Consider the following 19,731-nt stretch of genomic DNA (forward strand, 5'->3'; position numbering starts at 1 on the left):
GTGAGTTATCGTTTCTATATTTTAGATAAAGACTAGTATGCTTTTTTGCGTGAATAAGAAAGCCAACTGTGTATTTAAAATGATGTTTTGCGTCAAGTGTTTGCATTATGCTTTCAAAGACGATTTTGCATTCTTTTACCAATTGTAATTGTAGATAATGTAAAGTATTAGTACTGACAAGGTGTGTATGTACATAGGAGCTGTGCTGTGTTTTCAAATTATGATCAGAAAATCGTTTTTAAGGAAAAGGCATGCTTTAAAAAATTATGAGAATTTATTTACTTGTGATGTGACTCCTGCAATGCTTCGCTTTTGCGGAACAGATGCATGATGCATCTGTGTTGTTATTGCCCCATGCTGCTCTACAGTGTATATGTAAAAAATTATGCATAAGTGTTGCACGGGCATTGTAAATGCTCTCCTATGTGTGCTTAGCCATTTCAAGTCACTTCCCCCTGGTTCAAGGGCCTTGTAAATACGTCCCCATGTGTGTCTGGTCATTTGTAGTCACTTTCCCCGTTGTGCAAGGCCCTTGTAAATACGCCCCGATGTGTGCTTGAAAAATTTTGTTTTTGATTGTTTGAGTTACATAGCCATGTAAAAAGTTATTGAAAAAAAGGTGCAAGTACCTTAAAAAAACGTTTTCATGTGTATTAGGGCATTTTAAGTCAGTTTTTCATGAATGTAGGTGTATAATTGTTTTACATAAAAGGTTTTAAAACTTTTTTGAAATCAAATGCATGCACACTTTGGGCCCGATGTAGGTGGCCGTTTCAGGCCATTTACCGACCAGTTACGGCCGATTTCGGCCGTTTCCGACCAGTAAATGGCCAATCGGTATGTAGGGGCCTAAATCCAAGGCCACATGTAGGTAAATCTACATTTACAGAATCTGTAAAATTACCGATTCTGTAAAATACCGAATCGGTAATTTCACTGATTCTGTAAATTCCATATGTAGGTGGGACTCTTCTGAGTCTCAAAGGCCTTAACGAATCGGTATTTTACCATGAAATACAACTTCATGGTAAAATACCGATTCCGGTGTGCATGCACATGTGTGCATGCACACGTATGTCATGTGACAGGCAGGTATGCCTGCCACATGGCACCTGTGCCTGTTTTGGGGGCGCCAGAGGGTGTCAAAGTGACACCCCCTGCACCCTTCTGAATTCTTTAATTACCGATTCGGTAAATACCAAATCGGTAATGCCTAATCATTCCTATGGGCTTCAAAGCCCATAGGAATGAATGGGCATTACCGATTCGGTATTTACCGAATCGGTAATCAAAGAATTGTTAAGGATTCGGTAACGAATCCAGATGTTGAGACCTACATACCATTTACCGATTTTGAAATACCAAATCGGTACAATTTGGTATTTTAAAATCGGTAAATGTTTTTTACCTACATCTGGTCCTAGAATCGGTATTTTACCATCAAATTGGTTTTGATGGTAAAATACCGATTCGTAAAGGCTCCTGGCACTCTGAAGAGTCCCACCTACATATGGGTGGCTTCAAATCGGTATATTTACCCATGTTTTATTTTACCGAATCGGTAAAATTACCGATTCGGTAATTTTACCGATTCGATAATATATTGCCCCCTACATGACAAATTTTGTAAAGTGGTCGGTAACGGCCGAAAATACAGTTTTTCGGCAGTTACCGACCGACCTACATCTGGCCCTTAAAGACTTAGGGACAGATTTATGATGGTTGTGCACCTCTTTTGTGCTGCTCTTGCGTCACTTTTATTATGAAGGAGAGATTTACAAGATGCACCATGTTGCAAAACAGCAGCCGCAGGTCGTGGAGGGAGTTACGGTGGGGCAGGCAGGCGGGGAGGGGGAGGGGCAGGGTGGAGGGACGTAAACACTGGCATATGGATTATTGCAGGTAAGTACACAATTTAATGTGCGTAAAGTTTCATGTGGGCTTTTTGTTGCAGGGTGGGCAGTCATTTGCATGAAAGCCCTGTAATACTATCACTATCACAGTAAAATTAAAAATATTTTATTGAATCATTTTTATAGCATTGCTGAATCTAATTCTTACTGTTATTGATTTACTGTTTAGTAATAGTGGTTAATAACATTTTTTATTATATTTTACCACAGATTCAACTGCAGATTATTTAGAAATTAGACAATGCTGTCTAAGGATAGAATCCGAAAGGCTACGAAACGTCAAAGACAGCAGATTACTAAATGCTTGCAGCAGTCCTCTACATTAAAATCACCTCAACGCACGAAGAAAGCTCCGGGTAAGAGAACGAAATCATTCCTTAGAAACATTTGTAGAAACAAAAGTATAACTACAGAACAAGTTTTAGTCCAGAAAAAGAGAGGCAATTTAAATGGAAAGGAAAGGCCCGTCAAAAAAGTTTCTGCTAGAGCAGGAGATAAGTCTGTGCATTGCAGTAGAAGGGAAAATACATTCAGGGACATTCGTAGGCGAATGTTCCGCAACAGGGTAATTGTCAATTTGCTAAAACAATTTAAGAAAGGTCAACAGAAAGTGGCATTTTATAAGAAAAAGAAAAATGTAGAGAAAATTATTGATCAGGCTTTCGAAATTAAGCGAAAGTTATTTATTTTGGTAATTAATAGAATTAGGAAACTAAACAAGGTAATCTATGTTTTCAAATCTAATAGTAGATGGAAGAGAGAAGTTAATCGAAATAATTTTTGTGAAGTTTTCTTAGGAGAATGGATGCATAGTTCAAATAGTGAGGCATTTTTTAATGAGGAGAGTTATTTTCAGGACAATGATTTGGTGCATGCAGTTGACAGCAGTGGTCGAGCATATGAGGTAAAAGATGGTCGTCCGGTTGAAAAAGAAATACTTGTGTCTGCAGATGCAGAAGAGGTGTTAAGTTATGAGGTTTTAGGGAGATGTCCTAAGGGACCAGTGTACACCTGGAAGTGTAGTTCTATTTGCAGTGTGCGACAGAATTCTATCAATTTGCTTTGTGAATTTGTACGGACATTTAATAAGAAAAGTTTAAAACAAAAAATAAAGTTGTTGCAAGAATTAGATCCTTGCAGAGTGAGACAAATGACAGGTTTGCATGGTCATTCACTGGCTTGTCTTTCTAGGAGAGTGTGCCAGAGTGTTTTTCATGATTTCAGGATGCTAGCAGTGCATCATAATAAAGCGAGGAAATTAGTTAGAATGTTGTATTATGCTAAGAGTCCAGCAATTATGCCTAAAAAATTAAGCAGAGCTCTTTTGCATGTTTCTGATGTAGATGTGAAGAATATTTGTCAAGAAATTGAGTTCTGTTACTTTGCTGGTAAAGAGAACAATGTTGATATTGAACCACTAGAAAAAGGTAATGTGGAAGAGAGTGTACAGATTTTCAGTACACATAAGTTTCACAAGGAAATTTCCACGTTTATGGTGAAAACATGTGAGAGGACTAATTTCACTTGTGTGTGTTGTCGACGGACTTATTATAAGAATCAGACTAAGTTAGTGGATTTATATGCAAAAAGTGATATGGAAAACAATAGTGAATGGAAGGATTTTGTCACATACTTGATGGTAGAAAATTGTTTTGATTTGGGAGCGGACCAACGTATGTGTACTTATTGCTATAACAAATTAAACCAAAACCAGATGCCTGCTAGAGCGGTTTATAATAATCTGGAATTAGTTGACATTCCTTCTGAATTGAAGGATTTAAATACTTATGAATCTATTTTGATTCAAAGTGTCCATCCCTTTCAGGCTATTGTACGAATGAAGCCAAAGACAGGGAAGTTGCCTCCATCAGATTTACAGAGCGGATTAAAGGGAAGGGTTGTTTATTTGCCTTTGGATTTGAAGAAAAACATTAATACAATTGGAGTAGAGAAAGTGGAAGAGGAACCTCTGGTTATCATAGTTAATGGTGTTCCGACAAAGAGTAAGAAAATCTGGCAAGATTTAGTGGATGTTAGGAAAGTCAAAAAGGCAACATTGTATTTGATAAAAAATAATGAGTACTAAAAGAATGTATGTGTTGCAGAAGAGGAAGTAAGTGAAGAAGAGGACAGCGATTTGTGTCCTGGACAAATTGAGAAAGTAGAAGCCTCTAAAAAGGAAGAAATATATGAACATTATAGTGTTCATCCTTTGCATTCCAAGGAAGTCATGGGGAATGCTATTGAGTTGTTTCAAATGAAACAAGCCAAAGGGAGTCCCATTAGTGTTTGGGAGGAAAGTTTGGAAGCTCGATGTTTCCCACAGTTATTTCCCACAGGTCAAGGAGGACGATATGATGAGCGACCTGTTCAAATTCCTGCTTCAGAATACCGGACTTTACGATTGTATGCAGAAGATCCTAGGTTTCATCAATGCATTCCCTATTTATTTCATCTACTGTTTGAAAGTGATCTCTCTGGATTGTCTTATGCAGTGAACCACATCTTGAAAAGTGGTGTACAACTGCAAAATATCTCGCAAGGGACTTTATGGATAAAGTCAATGTGCAAGACAGTATTTTGGATTCTCACCTGATTAATCTGATGGCATGTCAGCGTGGTACTAATGAGTACTGGTACCGTCGTCATGGTGACTTAAAATGTATGCTGAGGAACTTAGGAACTCCCACATGGTTCCTCACTCTCAGCTGTGCTGAGTATGGCTGGGAAGACTTACTTGAATTTCTACGAGAGGTAAATGGAAACATTGAAAATATTGAATTCAAGACACCCGGAGAATTGTGCTCTTTGGATCCTGTGAATGTATGCAGGTACTTCAATCATAGATTTGAAGCTATGATGTCTTTCATCACGAACAAGAAAAATCCACCTCTTGGAGAGGTGTTGGATTTCTTCTGGAGAAAGGAGTATCAAGCAAGAGGTGCTCCTCATATACATATCCTGCTATGGATCAAAGATGCACCGAAATTTGGAACAGATCCGGATGACTTAGTGATGAGTTTCATAGAACAGTATGCTACATGTGCTGTTCCAAAGACAAACAAAGACAAAAGTCTAAGAGAACAAGTTTTACGGTTTCAAAGCCATCGTTGTGGAAAGTACTGTCGTCGTAAATTCAGAAACAAGGACAAGTACTACACCAAATGTCGTTTTGCATTTCCACGGGCGGTGATATCAAAAGGAAGAGTTAACAATTTGATGTCATCGCTGCGACATAATGTGACGAGGAAATCACCAAAAAACACATACAATTTGAAAAGAAACGAAGAGTCCAAGTACATTAACGACTACAACCCAGTTATTTTGTCCATGTGTAATGCTAACATGGATATACAGTTTGTGTCTGACAACTGTATGGCTGTGGCTCGGTATGTGACGTCTTACATCACCAAAAAAGAAAAGACAGAACTGAAGGATATGTGGGTGGATATTTCCCATGAAAAGTGTCTCAGTAAGAAGTTGTACAGTTTCAGTCTGAAGATGTTGTCACATCGAGAAATCGGAGCTTACGAATGTTCTGACCGGTTATCTTCAGCAAGTCTCTATGCCAAATCTAGGAGTATCATTTGGGTGAGTCTTGGTCTTGCTGCAACGCGTAATCGAGTTCTGAAATCTGTACGGGAAATTGAGTATTTGGTGGAGAAGGAGCCAAACAGTACAGATATTTTGAAGACCATCATGTTGGATACATATTATCCAAAAAGAAGCAGTCACCTGGAGAATGTTTGTCTGTATGATGTTCTTCAAAATTACGTTTTCAAGAGGAACATCAAAGAAGATATTGAAAAAGGAGTGTATGCTGTAATTGGAAGTGAGGGATGTCTGGTCAAGCAAAAAAAATGTCAATTGGTAAATCATCGAAAATTGGATTGTGAATCTCCAGAAAGAAAAGAGTTTTTCTATTTAGCTCTTTTGCAACTTTTCAAACCTTGGCGTGCAGAAGAGGAACTGCTTGGGGATTTACTCTGTTACAAAGACTCTTTCAATGCAGCCAAGGAGTCCATAAAATGTCCTGTTTTTCCAAAATATCTACAAATGTTGAATGCAGAAATTGAGCAGGAAGCAACAATTGCAGCTGAGATTGCTAGAGACAGTTCTCAGGACAGTCAGATTTCTGTTTCATTGAGTCAGGATCCACTAGGAGAGCCAGTTATCGAAAATGAAGCTGCCACTGCCATGATTGAAGTGGAAAGAGCCATGGCACATGCTCAGGAGGATGCGGTTAACTTAGAAGATTTGGAAAGACAACTTAACGTTGAGCAGAGGAAAACATATGACGAAGTTACCAACCAAATTGAGCATAGATTAAGTCATGAGAAGAAAGCGTGCTCATGTACGTCGTTGAAGCCTGTCCGACTGTACGTGAGTGGAGAAGCAGTAACTGGAAAAAGTTTCCTCATTAAAGCAATTTCATGTTATCTGCAGAAAAGGACTGAGTCATCGCTGTCTTGTGTTGTGACCGCTCCAACTGGACTGGCAGCTCATAACATTAAAGGGATTACTTTGCATCGGCTACTGATGCTGCCAGTGGAGCATGATAACAAATTACAATACCACAAGTTATCTGGGGATGCTTGTTGTGAAGTATCTAGAGGCTTGAAGAAGATGAAACTTCTTATCATTGACGAAGTAAGCATGGTTTCCAATGTCATGCTTGCCTTTGTGCATTTGAGAATGCAGGAAGTTCTTAAAACAGAGTATGATGTGTTATTCGGTGGAAAACACATCATTGTTTTCGGTGATCTTCTGCAGCTGACACCAGTGAAAGGACAACCAGTGTTTAAACTGCTTATACATGAAGATACCAAGAAGTTCCTAGGGAGCATTGGCAACGTTAACATATGGTTAAACTTCAGTTATGCTGAGCTGCGTGAAAATATGCGTCAGGCGAAGGACGAAGATTACAAGAATATTCTACAAGATGTTAGAATCGGGAAAGTGACTGAGCGTGGTAAAGAAGCTTTACATGCACGATTACTGTCAAATTTATATCCAGAAGAAGACGTTTTGCCAGAGGATATTTTTCAGAAAATTACTGTGAAGAAATCTGGAATATGTTTGATGCCAACTCTTGCAGAATGTTCCATCTTCAACAACAAAATGTTGAATTTAGGAAAACAAGAGATTGTGAAACTGGAAGCTATTGACAAAATAGAGCATATGGGAGCAACAATTATTTTGTCTGAGAATTTGAAATCTAAATTGGATTCATTAGAGAAGGCTATATCTAAAACTGCGGGTTTTGAAAACACTTTGAATGTGTGCTTAAATTGCCGTATCATTTTGAGAAGGAATTTACATGTTGAAAGAGGTCTGGTAAATGGATCAATGGGTAATGTTGTTGAATTTGAGAAATACAGAAGTAGAGATGCAATTGAATTTTTAAAAATTAAATTTGATGGCATTGAGGAAATACAGCTAATTGGTCGTTGCACTGCAAGGTTTTTGCTTGTAAAAGACTTATATGTTCGCCGTAAGCAGTTTCCTGTTTGCTTGGCATATGCGGTGACAATTCATAAATCGCAAGGTTTAAGTGTAGACACTGCTTTAGTGAATATTGGCAGTTCTGTATTCAAAGAGGGTATGGCTTATGTAGCATTGTCACGAGTCAGAACTTTATCGGGATTGTACTTGATTGACTGTGATGTCACAAACATTTGTGCGGATCTAGATTGTGTTAAGGAATACAATAGGTTAAAAAGAGAGTATGCGCCACATTTGCCTCAATATCCTTTGTTTGAGAAACGTGTGGTAGGCCGGAAACAAAGTAATATCAGTAATAGAAGGGAGGTTGAAGCAAAAACAGCAAAAGTCGATGATCCAAAAATTGTAAGCAGGAATAAAATGAATTCTGTTGAAAATGTTGTTGGTTTTAAATTTGAAAATAGTTCTGGTGTCAACTGCTATGCTAATGTAGTTGTTAATGTTCTCTTTTCACTAGAGACTTTAAAAGAACAGATTGTGATCAATTCGGAACAAAGTTTATGCTGTTTGTTGAATTCTGTGTTAGAGAAATGTAGTGCTGATAGAACGAGAGTAGAAAGTGTGTCTGAAATTCGTTTTCTGTTAGACAAATGTTCAGGTCAAACAGAATTCTCTGAAAATATTCAGCAGGATTGTCAGGAGTTTTTAATGTATATGCTTGATGTATTGCAAGATGAGGGTGTAGATGTAGATTATCTGTTTGGCCTTTCTTATAAATGGCAGCATGATTGCGAGAACTGTAGGCTATCAAGTACTACTAGTGTAGACTCAGAAAGATTTATATATTTAACTTTGCCTGACAGTAAATCAGTATCCTTCAATAAGCTAGTAAAGGCAGCTGATCAAAACATGGAGTGTAGCCAATGTAAGTCTGCAATGCTGTCCACGTTAATTTTACGAAGTTATGGCCAGTATGTGATTTTAATGTTCCAACGATGTAGGCCTGATGGAACTAAATTGACAACTTTAATTAATAATTTTGTGGCTTCGCAGTGTCCAATATCAGGAAGGACTTTTATAACTACTGCAATTATATATCATAACGATCCTTCAACTAATTCAGGACATTATACAGCTTATTTAAAATCTGGAAACGGCTGGTCATTCTGAAATGATTCTGTTTTAACTTTCAAAAAAAGATTGCCTTTCCACCTTCAAAATTCTTACCTGGTGTTCTTACAACCAAAATTTTAGGAAAGGAAGCTTGGGATTTGTTTAGAGGAATTTCCAGAGGTTCTAATGGCTCCTACTCTATATGGCCTTGTGGATAATTGTAGTACAGAGCGAAAACTGTTTGTTTTTATAAGCTAAGTCAAGCAGCAGATCAAAATAAGGAGTAGAGGAAATGTAAGTCTGCAATGCTGTCCATATTTTTTATGGAAACTTATGGGTGAAATGTCATTTTACAATTTGAACTACATAAACTGGATGAAAAAAAGTTGTTAAGTCTAATTAAACATTTTTGGGCTACACAGTCATCGATTTCAGGAAGAACATTTGCAACTGCAGCTATTATATATTATGATGGTCTTTTGACAACATCTGGATATTACACAGCTTATTTGAAATATAAAAAAGGCTAGTCTTTCAGCAAACATTACTAATTGAGTACGAAGCAATGTTGCCTTTTGACTTGATTACTGAAGTGAGAATTTAGGGTAGGTAATTGGACTATAATGATTCTAGGTGTTGCTGTAATTTAGTGTGCTGTTTTAAATTGCTTTGTATGTCTCAGTTTTCTTAAAACAATGGAGTTTATCTTTCAGAAAGTGGCGGGCAGCACAACAGAGTATAAGCTGTTCATAGGACATCCTTTGACGTCATAGAAAGTAAGTTACTTTGGAGGAGTTCTTATTTCTGCTTAGTTATATTATTTGAGTTTTTTAAACACAATCATTTTGATTGTGTTTTTTTCCCCGCTGTTATATGATGAATACCTTCAACTCACTGTTTTCAGTGAAATTTGATATTTTCTGATAACAGCAAAAATAAACCATTAAATATGTTTAATTAATTTTCTACTTTGAATTGTGATTTATAATATGTATTCATTTTGTCTCATGCTCACTCTTTTTTTACTACCTTGTATTAATTTAAATTTTTTTGTTCTTTCTTACACAGATTAATGTCAATTATAAGGTAAGTGTTTAGTACTCTTTACGTTACATGTCTATCAGATTTAACTTTTATTAGTTCCACTGCTTCATTTCTTTAACCCTTAGTTTCCTGCCTTTGCTACTTCCTTTATTTCTTTTTCTATTACTTATTTATACTACTCTTTTCACTCCTTTTATCAGTCCCTCTTTCAACAGTAACTGTGTGTTACTCCCTCTATTTGACTTTCTTTTCACATTACTCTCTGTTTATTTACTCGTCTTTTTAAAAAAAAATAATAATAATTTCGCTCCCGGTTCGCGTACCGGAACGCTAACTTGAAAGCGAATCAAAAGAAATAGAGGATGCTAGAGTGCTAAACATTCTAGCGATTTTTTTTAAAACAGAAGGTAGTTCTGAAAAGAACTTTTTTAAAATTATTTTTGTTGTTTTATATTTTTTTGTGTTTTTTTGGAGGAAGGGGAAACAAAAATGATTCACTTCAAAGGGCTCAACAGGAGCAACAACAAAAAAAAAATTACTTTCTTGGACGTTTGGACATTGATGATGTTCATATGCTCTATTTATTAGAGTAACACTCCTCTCTCCACATGAAATTGATTTGCCACAAGCTATACATGTTAATTTCATCTGCCCAAAGTTATTTTGGAGATTTGGGACCGTTTCCCTTGCCTCTGATTCAGTTATTGCTAGTTCATTGGTGGATGTATTGGCCGGTCGGGGGTTATCCACCAAATCTCTAATTTGTGCAGCACTATAATTAATTGGGTGCCACCTCTCCATGTGTCGATGCATGGTATGATTACCATAACTATATTTTTTTTCGGTCCCTCTGGAGAGTTTTTCGTGGCAGATGAGGCAGGTAACGTACCTGGCATTTACTTTCTTTTCATGTTGAGGAAAAGAAAAAAATTCCAAATAAAATTGACTGTAACATGGGACGTCCTTGGCATTTCTTTCAAAAAAACCCTTGTCCCTTGCTCCTGTTCCTCATCTTCCTCTTCTTCCTCCTCTTGTTGGAAGATGACCTGGCCAGTTGGTCCTCTCTTCTTTGGTGGTGGTGGAGGTGGTGGGGATCCACCAGCTGCAGCTACTACAAATGCCATGACTAAGCAAGCAAAAACAGGTCTTTCTCTCATAAAAATGAAAGTCGGAGTGAGGAAAAAAGGTGGGACTTTCATCATTTGGGAAAAAAAAATGTTCTAAACCAATGAAAAGTGTTTATTTTACGTCATATGATCAAGCGTTCCATCATTAGGAAACTAAAAGTAAAATGAACCAATGAAAAGTTTTATGAACTAGTCACATGACCTGTTATGCTTACGTTACGCGCTCCGCGCCGCACCTCGGATCGTTTCCCGGGCTCTGCGTTTCGTGCCTTGGTTTGCGTTCCAGAACACATCCGGGTGCGCTAACGCAGCGCGTCATAAGGCGCATTACGCAGTAACGCGATACGTTGCGATTACGCGACGCATCACGATGTGGCTTTCTAACGCGGTACTTGCACTAACGGAACGTTTACCGGTTCGCGGACCGGCGGCGAAACAAGAAAAAATAATTTAAACTATAATATAAATTGAATTAAAAAAATATAATAAAAAATATATAAAATATATTTGTGAATTAGAATAAGAATATATTTTACAGCTATAGATATTAGCTTTTAAAAAACCAATGAAATTCACTGAAAAAACCATAGGTTATAGACCATATATAGGGGTCGATTAGGATCGCGGACGGTCTTGCGTCCGTCCGCGACCCTAGAGCAGGAGGGAACCTCCCCATGGCATGCGGAGTTCCCTCCTGTGCAATTAGGATGTGACCGCCACCGTGGCGGTCACATCCTCTATTTTTAACATTGCCGCGGGTGCAGCTTCAAGCTGCACCCGCGGCAATGTTAAAAATGCACGCATTGCATTTGCATGCAGAAAGAGGCAGGCACCGCGCGGTGCCTGCCGCTTTCTGCATGCAAATGCAGGGGGGGTACCATAGGTACCCCCCATGTGCACCCCCCACACCCCCTTCACCTAGGGGGCCCGCAACGGGCCCCCGCAGTGAAGTTCCGTATGCTTTTCCACGGCGGAAAACCCGCCACGGAAAAGCATACTTTACTGGCCATCCTAATATGGTGGACGGTGTCTGGAAGACACCGTCACCATATTAGAGCTTTTCCGCCGCGGTTGTAATCCGACCGCGGCGGAAAAGCTGCGGACGGAAACCAGGACCCACCAGCCATCCTAATCTGGCGGTGGGTCTTTGGTCAGTCCGCTGCGGATTTTCCGCATCCTCGGGGCCGGCGGTGGCTTCCGCCGGCCCCGAGGATGCGGAAAATCTGCTATCATAATGACCCCCATAGTTAGGGATTAGCATTTATAAAACCTTGAAAATTCACTGAAAAAACCATAGGTTATAGACCATATATAGTTAGGAATTAGCATTTACAAAATCTTATTTTACTCGCACAAAACCATAGAATTTCGCATATAGTTAGTTGCAATAACTATATATCACGCACCCGCAATCCACTGCTGATGATGTCATATATTACATCATTCATGACATGGTCAGTGACATCACTGATGACATCACTGATGACATCACTGATGACATCTCATTTGACATTACTGATCACATCACTGATAATGTCATTCATTTGATAATACGATGAACCTCTTCAGACTCTAATATAACCTTAGATACAATCAGTGTAAACAGACACTCACAGATTGTCACTCATCCATGGAGTTACTCACACATCTAGTCAGTCATGAAAAGAATCAATCACTCCTCCATTTCCTCAACTATACAGTTATACACACCTTACTAATTCAAACATATTCTAACACATATTTACTCTCTTATACAATCTCTGATACAAGTTCACAATGATTCATAAAGCCACTCTCACATTCACTGGCTCTTATGCACAGTTATTTATATATGTCAACTCTCACATGTACTGTGTTTTACATATGTACCTACTTTGACATGTAGCACTGAGATATCCATTCACTCACCAATACACTCATGCACACAGTCAACCGCCCATACAGTTGTTTCCACATGCACGTTTGAACCCATACATCTAGTGAATCAACTGCTCACACATCTAGGGCACAGAGTCATACACCTCCCAGCCACCCACACACACACTCAGTCTCCCATACAAATACTTGGGCAACCAATCAATAACCCATATAGTTACTCATATAGCTACTGATCAACACATGCAGCAGTTTACAGAACAACAGACATAATGATGCACAAATTAAGACAGTTTAGTCACTAACCCATGCACTCAGTGAAACACATTTAATCACTCTCTCATACAGTCAGTCATGCACCTACTAAATCCTTCATCCAGACACTTATACATCCACTCATTCTTCAATATGTAGGACATATTTTAACTTTACAAAAACATACAAACACTGGATGATGTCATCAGTGATGTCATCAGTGATGTCACTGACCATGTCATGAATGATGTAATATGTGACATCATCAGCAGTGGATTGCGGGTATTCGTAGTTCTCCATCGCATGTACAGCCCATTTTGCCTTGACTTTTAAATCTAACAACTCTCGATATTCTGAGCGGAGGCGTTCCAGATCAACTAATACATGTGGCAAGTTATCTGGGTGAATGCTCAGTCTTATGATCTATAAAGACGAGATTTGATCTTCCAGAATTTTGAATTCCATTGCCTCCTTCCTATTATATGAGCTTGTCAAGCTATGGAGCTGTCCTCGAATATGGGCCTTACAAGCATCCCAAACAAACTCGGTGGAGCTGAGCCAATGTTGTCAAAGAAATAATTATTGGTAGATGTACCAACCGCAGTGACTATGTCCTGATTCTTTAAAACCGCCCTTTTTAGAGTCCATCTAGGTGTTGAGATACCCCTAGCCCGGCCGATCAAGAGTGTAAACATAATAGGGGCGTGGTCAGATAGAATGCTAGGGAGTATTCTTATATCGACCAAGGCCTCTAAGTATGACCTATCCACAAGGACATAGTCCAATCTTGACGCATGCCCATGTTTTTTGCTAAAATAAGTGTAACCAGGTGTCGTCCCTCTCATGGACTACCAAGCATCCATTAGACCTAGCTCATGAATCATGTTGACCATGGCACGACGGGATCGCGGGGCAGCAACATGCTGGCTATAATTAGAGCGATCCTCACGGGGGTCAAGAAGGACATTAAAGTCACCCTCTTTGATCACAGAAGAAGTGACCCCCACCAAATTGGACTGAACTCTGAATAGACAGACAGGATCGTCTGTATTCGGACCATAGTAAGATACAATTGTCTGTTCGCTTCAACCAAAGTCAGCCTGCGCCAAGACCCATCTTCCTGACTGGTCAGTTAATACTGATTTTATGGACCCTCCGATCCCAGTCTTAATCAAAATTGCAACACCCTTATTTGCCACCAGCTGCCCGGAACAGCAAAACGATCCTATCCATCTAAGTTTCCGAAAGATCTCTTTACTCTCAGTGGAGCTTAAATGTGTTTCTTGAGAAGAATTACTTTGGCCGGAGATTGTTAAAAAAACTTCAATATCAGCCTACGTCTCCTGGGACACCGGAGCCCGTTAACATTCCAAGAGATAAATGGTATCTTATTACAAGTCATTAGGTGACCTCCATCCCCCACTTCTCAACTGAACACCCATACGCCTCTCCTACTCAATTGGAAACTCTTGAAGATTAAGGTGAAATAAGGACTCTATTTTTTCTTTTCTCCCCTTGCCACCCCACCCGTGCCCCCCTTCCCACCGCCCCCATCCCCCCGTGACCCCCAAATCCCTCTTCCTCCCTGGGGAACACTCCCTTTCTTCCTGAGCATACGCTCTTAAACGGATCCCCCCCCTGTGTATGATCAAATGTACTGCATTAATAATACAACACTAAAATTGCCAATAGTGGCCTCTTTCTAACAAGTGGACATATAATATATGCTATGAATAATATTTAGCAAGTTACTAGTCCTGCTGTTCGTTTAAGCAACTGCATCGCCCATCCCTACCACCCAACTCCTTGCAACGGCTCTCCACTTCCCCCCTTTCTGTCTTCCCTTTTCAATCAGACTGTCTGCATCCTCAATCTGACGTAAGTTGAACATGTGGTTATTCCACATTACGCGATGTGATGCTGGAAATTTCAGCTGGGCACGGGCCCCCAAGGAGTTAAATGTTGCCAGTCTCTTGCCCATCTCCCATTGTTTTGTGGCAGTTATATGGGAGACGTCTGAGCGAATTGTAAAAGTAAATGGGCTGAAAAAGGAAGTTGACTTTATAGAGCCTGCTTTTAGGGCCAAGGACAGAATCCTCTCTTTAGTGCCATAAGTAAGTAAGTTCACCAAAATCTTCCTTTGGGCGCTCCTTCCCGGGTTCCGCCTATATGGGCCCGATGGACCGTCTGTATGTCAGCTAATTGATCTAAATCGACATCGGGGGATTTCTTCAAGATCGTCGTTTTAAGGAGCGCTACCACGAATGCCTTTATGTCACTCAATTCCAGATCTTCCGGGACATTAAAAAATTTAAGGTTGTTCTTCCTTGAGTGGTTTTCAAGCCTCCTGATGTCATACTTCATCTCCCGATTCTGCTGTACTAGCTTTTCCATAGCACCTGCAGAAGTACTTATGGCTTCCTTGATCTTAGGTAGCTCCACTTCTAGTGCATCCGTCCTTAATGAAACGTCCTCAACTTTTCGGGCCAATGCCTCACAAGACGCCTGGATGGCAATCCGGTTTCTCTCTGATATTGTGAATCGTTTCCCAATATCTTCCTTTAACTCCAGTAGGATATCCGCCAAAGTTCCCGGAGCAGACCTTGTCGGTAGAGTGTTATCTGTAGGTTCGCCATTAATGGGTGGGTGGGGACCTTCTCCTTTAGGACTGGTTACATCCCCCTTCACATCTCCCAGATCACCCTGCTCACTATCGTGGATTTCCAAAGCGGAAAAACTATTAGAGAGTTCTGCTGTAGGATGCACTGTATCCTGTACAGGGGATGAAAAAGGCTGAGGGAGTGAGCTGGACTGAAAAGGCATGGAAGGACTGCTAGCTGAAGCTACTGCAGGAGCCATAGCCAAAGTAGTATCTTCTGTCGCCAAAGTGATTGTGGTACTATTTGTAGCCATCAAAGTAAAATGTATGTTAACTAACAATGGGCTATGTAGAAATCGAAACAACTGTTGTAACAATAAAAATTATTAGCACAGCATCTTCCTTTAGAATATAAGGGTCAACTTTTCAGTTTAAACATTGCATTTCTTTTGTGATTACTTTTTTAAGTTCCATTAAACGATAAAGCTTTAACAAACATTGTGAAACGTTATTGTATTATTCAGAAATATGTTGCAAAGTTATATGAAGCATTCATTAAGTAATTGAAAGGTCAAGACCTGAACATTTTATTTATGTGTGTTTTAGCACATCCAGTCAGACTACTTGTGACGTAATGCTACTTTCAGCATTTTGAGGCCTAGTACGAATAAGTATATCTGCCTACTACTATTGCACATTTTTAAAGGCCTTTCTTCATTCATTATAAACTGCATGTTAGTACTGCATGGGCATTTTTAACTAGACTTTTGTATTTTTAATAAAATTCCCAATCATGCTCTAGAACTGTCACTCAGCTAATGTTCCTCACTTCATACATACTTAAATTGTAGGCATGCTGTGATTGTACACATTAACCTATGCAAACGTTTGTATTACGTTTCTGATTTTATGCAGAGTATTTATTTTTCTTCTGTTTATATTAGATCTGTGTAAGCAAAATAGTTGTTACCATTGTCTCATATTTTATAATTGACACCAGATGAGATATTCTCTGCTTGAGACCTCTGTAATCTTTATTGTGAGCTAAAAAAAAGCGTGCTTTGATGGACTATTGCCTCCGGCTTACTAGCCCACACCTGTGAGCTAATGTAGGAACTCTTTTAAAAGTAATTAATTGCTTGTTTCTAATTAGTGTTGAATTTAGTAGCATTTTGGTTAACGAGATCAGGCACCTTGGTTGAAGAGATCTGGTTTGGAAAGAATTGCTGTCTGAGAGGTTAGCATGTTTCGGTGTGGATGAGCAGGAGTCTGATCACTGCTCTGTCTATCTGACATACTATTTATTGGGATGTCCAGTCTTTGAAGTGATTTGGTCATTGTGAACCTCAATCTTCTTTATTAGAAAAATGTAATTCTAGTGAGATTTTCTTGTTCACATGACTTAAGGTGAGCAGCAAGCTTGAAGTTCATTCATGCTTTAGTGTAGTGATGCAATATACAATTAATGATTTTTTGATAGTTAATTAAAATCTATTTTCTTCCAATTTCATGTGTGCTCATGTATTTAAACTTCCATTTAGCATGGGAATCTGCTAATGTGGACACTTGGTATCCACGTAAAACAATGTTCATTCCAAACACTTCCCCTCATTCTCTGACTGCTTCCATGTACCCCTTAACTGATCGCAGTACTCCAGTCCTTGTCTTTATTTTACTCTTTATGTTCTTGTATTGGCTATGTGATGAAAAACGTTCTGGTTCCATCTCAATTACCTGTGCCTCTGACTACTGTTGTTTTCCTTCTTGTTCCTGAAATCTTGTACAATCATAGAGAGCTGGAAAAGGAGCTGATGAAAGAGGTCGTTTTGATGGAACGGGCACAATCTGTCTACATACTGCACCTTATGGCGATTTACAGTAATCCTGACGAGGATCATGTGGAGTATGGGCTAGTAATGCAATATATGCGCAATGGCTCCCTGTGCACTCTCTTCAGCAATGCATCCCCCTTGCCCTGGCCGATTAAATTCCGCATTCTGAACCAGGTGGCTGTGGCAATGTACTATCTTCATGACCTCAAACCTCCTCTGCTTCACCTCGATCTGAAACCGAGCAACGTGCTGCTTGATGACTACTTTATGGTCAAGGTGAGTGATCATTTTCATCATTTAAATGTGAATGAAACATTGCCCAAATCCCCTTTTTTTGCTCCCAGTTGACCAGAGGGGAATCATACCCATGACCTAAGCACAAAGAAAACATGACTTTACCCATTCTAGCAAGCAACTCCCACTTGGTGGACCAGTGATTCAATACATATTAAAATCTTAATATTCTTTTGTTTTAAACTTAATTGGTAGCCAGAGACTCAAATCTCTCAAAGGTATTCAGTGGTCCAGCACATTTGGGCTTCATCAATGTGGTACAGTTTGCATGCTTTGAGAGTAGTAATCGCGAGACCGGGTAATAACAGGAGAATCAATTGTAATATGAATTTAAAAAATAAGTAGAGCAATTATAATGTCATGCATGTAACACCAAGTGAATAAATTAATCAATTGCAGCCTCCAATACGAAAGAAAGTTTCCTATTAGCAAACAACACTCCTTTTATGTAGCCTTACTTCATGAACTTTCAATCTGGAACCAACAGAGAAGTGGAAAGGTTTAGTAAAAACATTATAAAAAGCTACAATATGTTGTTGGTCTTTTTATATATACACAGTGATTTTAGTGACCACCTCTGCTCATACCTATCAGCCATGTGACTCAAATAATGCAGGTGAAGTGAGGGTAAAAGGGTGATCCCATTAAGGTGAATGGAGAATGAAAACTTTTTTGTTGGGTGTTATAGGTTTCAAAAACAGGTGTCTATGGAGGCATTTGGTTTGTCAGGTGGGTAAATGTCATAAAAAGAGGATGATATCTGCTAAATGCAATGCATTTTGTGGCGTGCATTGGTCCTTTTGAGCCACAATCCCTCGATGCATCGATTCTAGCAGCGATGACAGGCACTGCGATGGTTTTCGCAGCAGCCGGGTTGATGCATGGACATTTGTCACACGCCGTTAAGATGCGTCGGAAACACAGCCGCAAGAAGAGCGATGCGTCTGTTTCTGTAGTTTTTTTAGTTTCTTCTCTCTTCCAGCTCCCAAACAGCAGCAACAACTTCCAGAGGCCAAAAACTGGCACAGGCACCTCAAGGCAGGTCGAAACTCACAACTGAAGAGTTCAGGAGAGCTGGGGTTGAAGTCTTTGTGTCGCTGAGACTTCAGAACAGGAGGCCAGCTCACTTCAGTCCCTTGGAGATCTCCTTCAAGCAGGGGACACATAACACAGGAAAGTCCTTCTCCTTTCCTTGGCAGAAACAGCAACTGTAGGTCAACCCCAGACACACAGCAAGGGCAGTACTTCTCCTCAGTCTCTCCAGCTCTTCTCCTTGGAAAGGTTCCTCTTGAATTCCAGGAATGATTTAAAGTTCAGAGGTTTTAGGTCTGATACTTATACCCCGAAATGTCTTTGTTCTCTTTATGCAAGAGGCTCTGAGCCCAGTTCAAACCAGTTCTGGGGCACTCTGCCAGTGCACAACAGCATCCTTTTTTAGTGTGAGCCTTGGCTCCAGACACACAGCATGGGGGTGGAGCCAGCATTGAAGAAGGCAGGCACAGCCCTATTCAGGTACAGGTGCTACATCTCCCACCACTCCAAATGCAGATCAGGCATAATCAGCCTTGTGCTGACTCAACCAGACTCCTGGAGCCACCCCAACCCCTGTCACTCCAAAGCGAGACTGGCAGTCAACAAAAGGGCAGAAGCACACATGAAGGTTGAACAAGAAAATAGCCACTTTCTAAAAGTGGTATTTTCAAACCCACAATTTATTTTTAATTTATTTTTTTATTATTCATCATCAGAGAGTACAGTTCCACATGATAATCAATTATTTCATTCCAAATATACATTTCTTTTAGCAGATATGCATCATTATGAACGAGAGACAAAGAATAATTTCACAGGTCATATAAGTCTTTACACAAATGAACTAAAGTTCATGAAAACAAGAAACAAAAAGTAAGAATTATTATAATGTTATAAACTAATATTGTAGAATAGATTGCCCCTCTATTCTTGATTTCCAATGCTCTACCGGTGCCCAAATCCGTTTGCCTAATTGCATCGCTTTACGACCTTTTTTTTCATACAATGATTTCTCCAATGTATACATTGATAGCATTCTTATAAGCCATTGGTTAAATGACGGGGGATTAGGATCCTTCCATAGGGTTGCTATACAAAGTCGGGATATAGCCATTGCAATATATATAAATTCTTGATGGGGGATATCCTGCCCATCTCTCCCTACACCCAAAATCATAATCTCGTTTGTGCCAATTGATATC

At 39.5% G+C, this 19,731-nt stretch overlaps 1 protein-coding gene across 2 annotated transcripts in view; it reads left to right on the top strand.

Moving 5' to 3' along the window:
• Positions 1 to 19,731, top strand: part of LOC147732477 (receptor-interacting serine/threonine-protein kinase 3-like) — a 1,935,498-nt gene that overhangs the window by 312,112 nt on the left and 1,603,655 nt on the right. For both annotated transcript variants that reach the window (XM_086956988.1, XM_086956989.1), the window contains exon 2: positions 17,164 to 17,479. In XM_086956988.1, the coding sequence (XP_086813114.1) occupies positions 17,164 to 17,479 (316 nt within the window). The remainder of the gene's footprint in view (positions 1 to 17,163; positions 17,480 to 19,731) is intronic.

Source organism: Lissotriton vulgaris, chromosome 2_1 (assembly GCF_964263255.1).
Source record: "Lissotriton vulgaris chromosome 2_1, aLisVul1.2, whole genome shotgun sequence".
Taxonomy (NCBI): Eukaryota; Metazoa; Chordata; class Amphibia; order Caudata; family Salamandridae; genus Lissotriton; species Lissotriton vulgaris.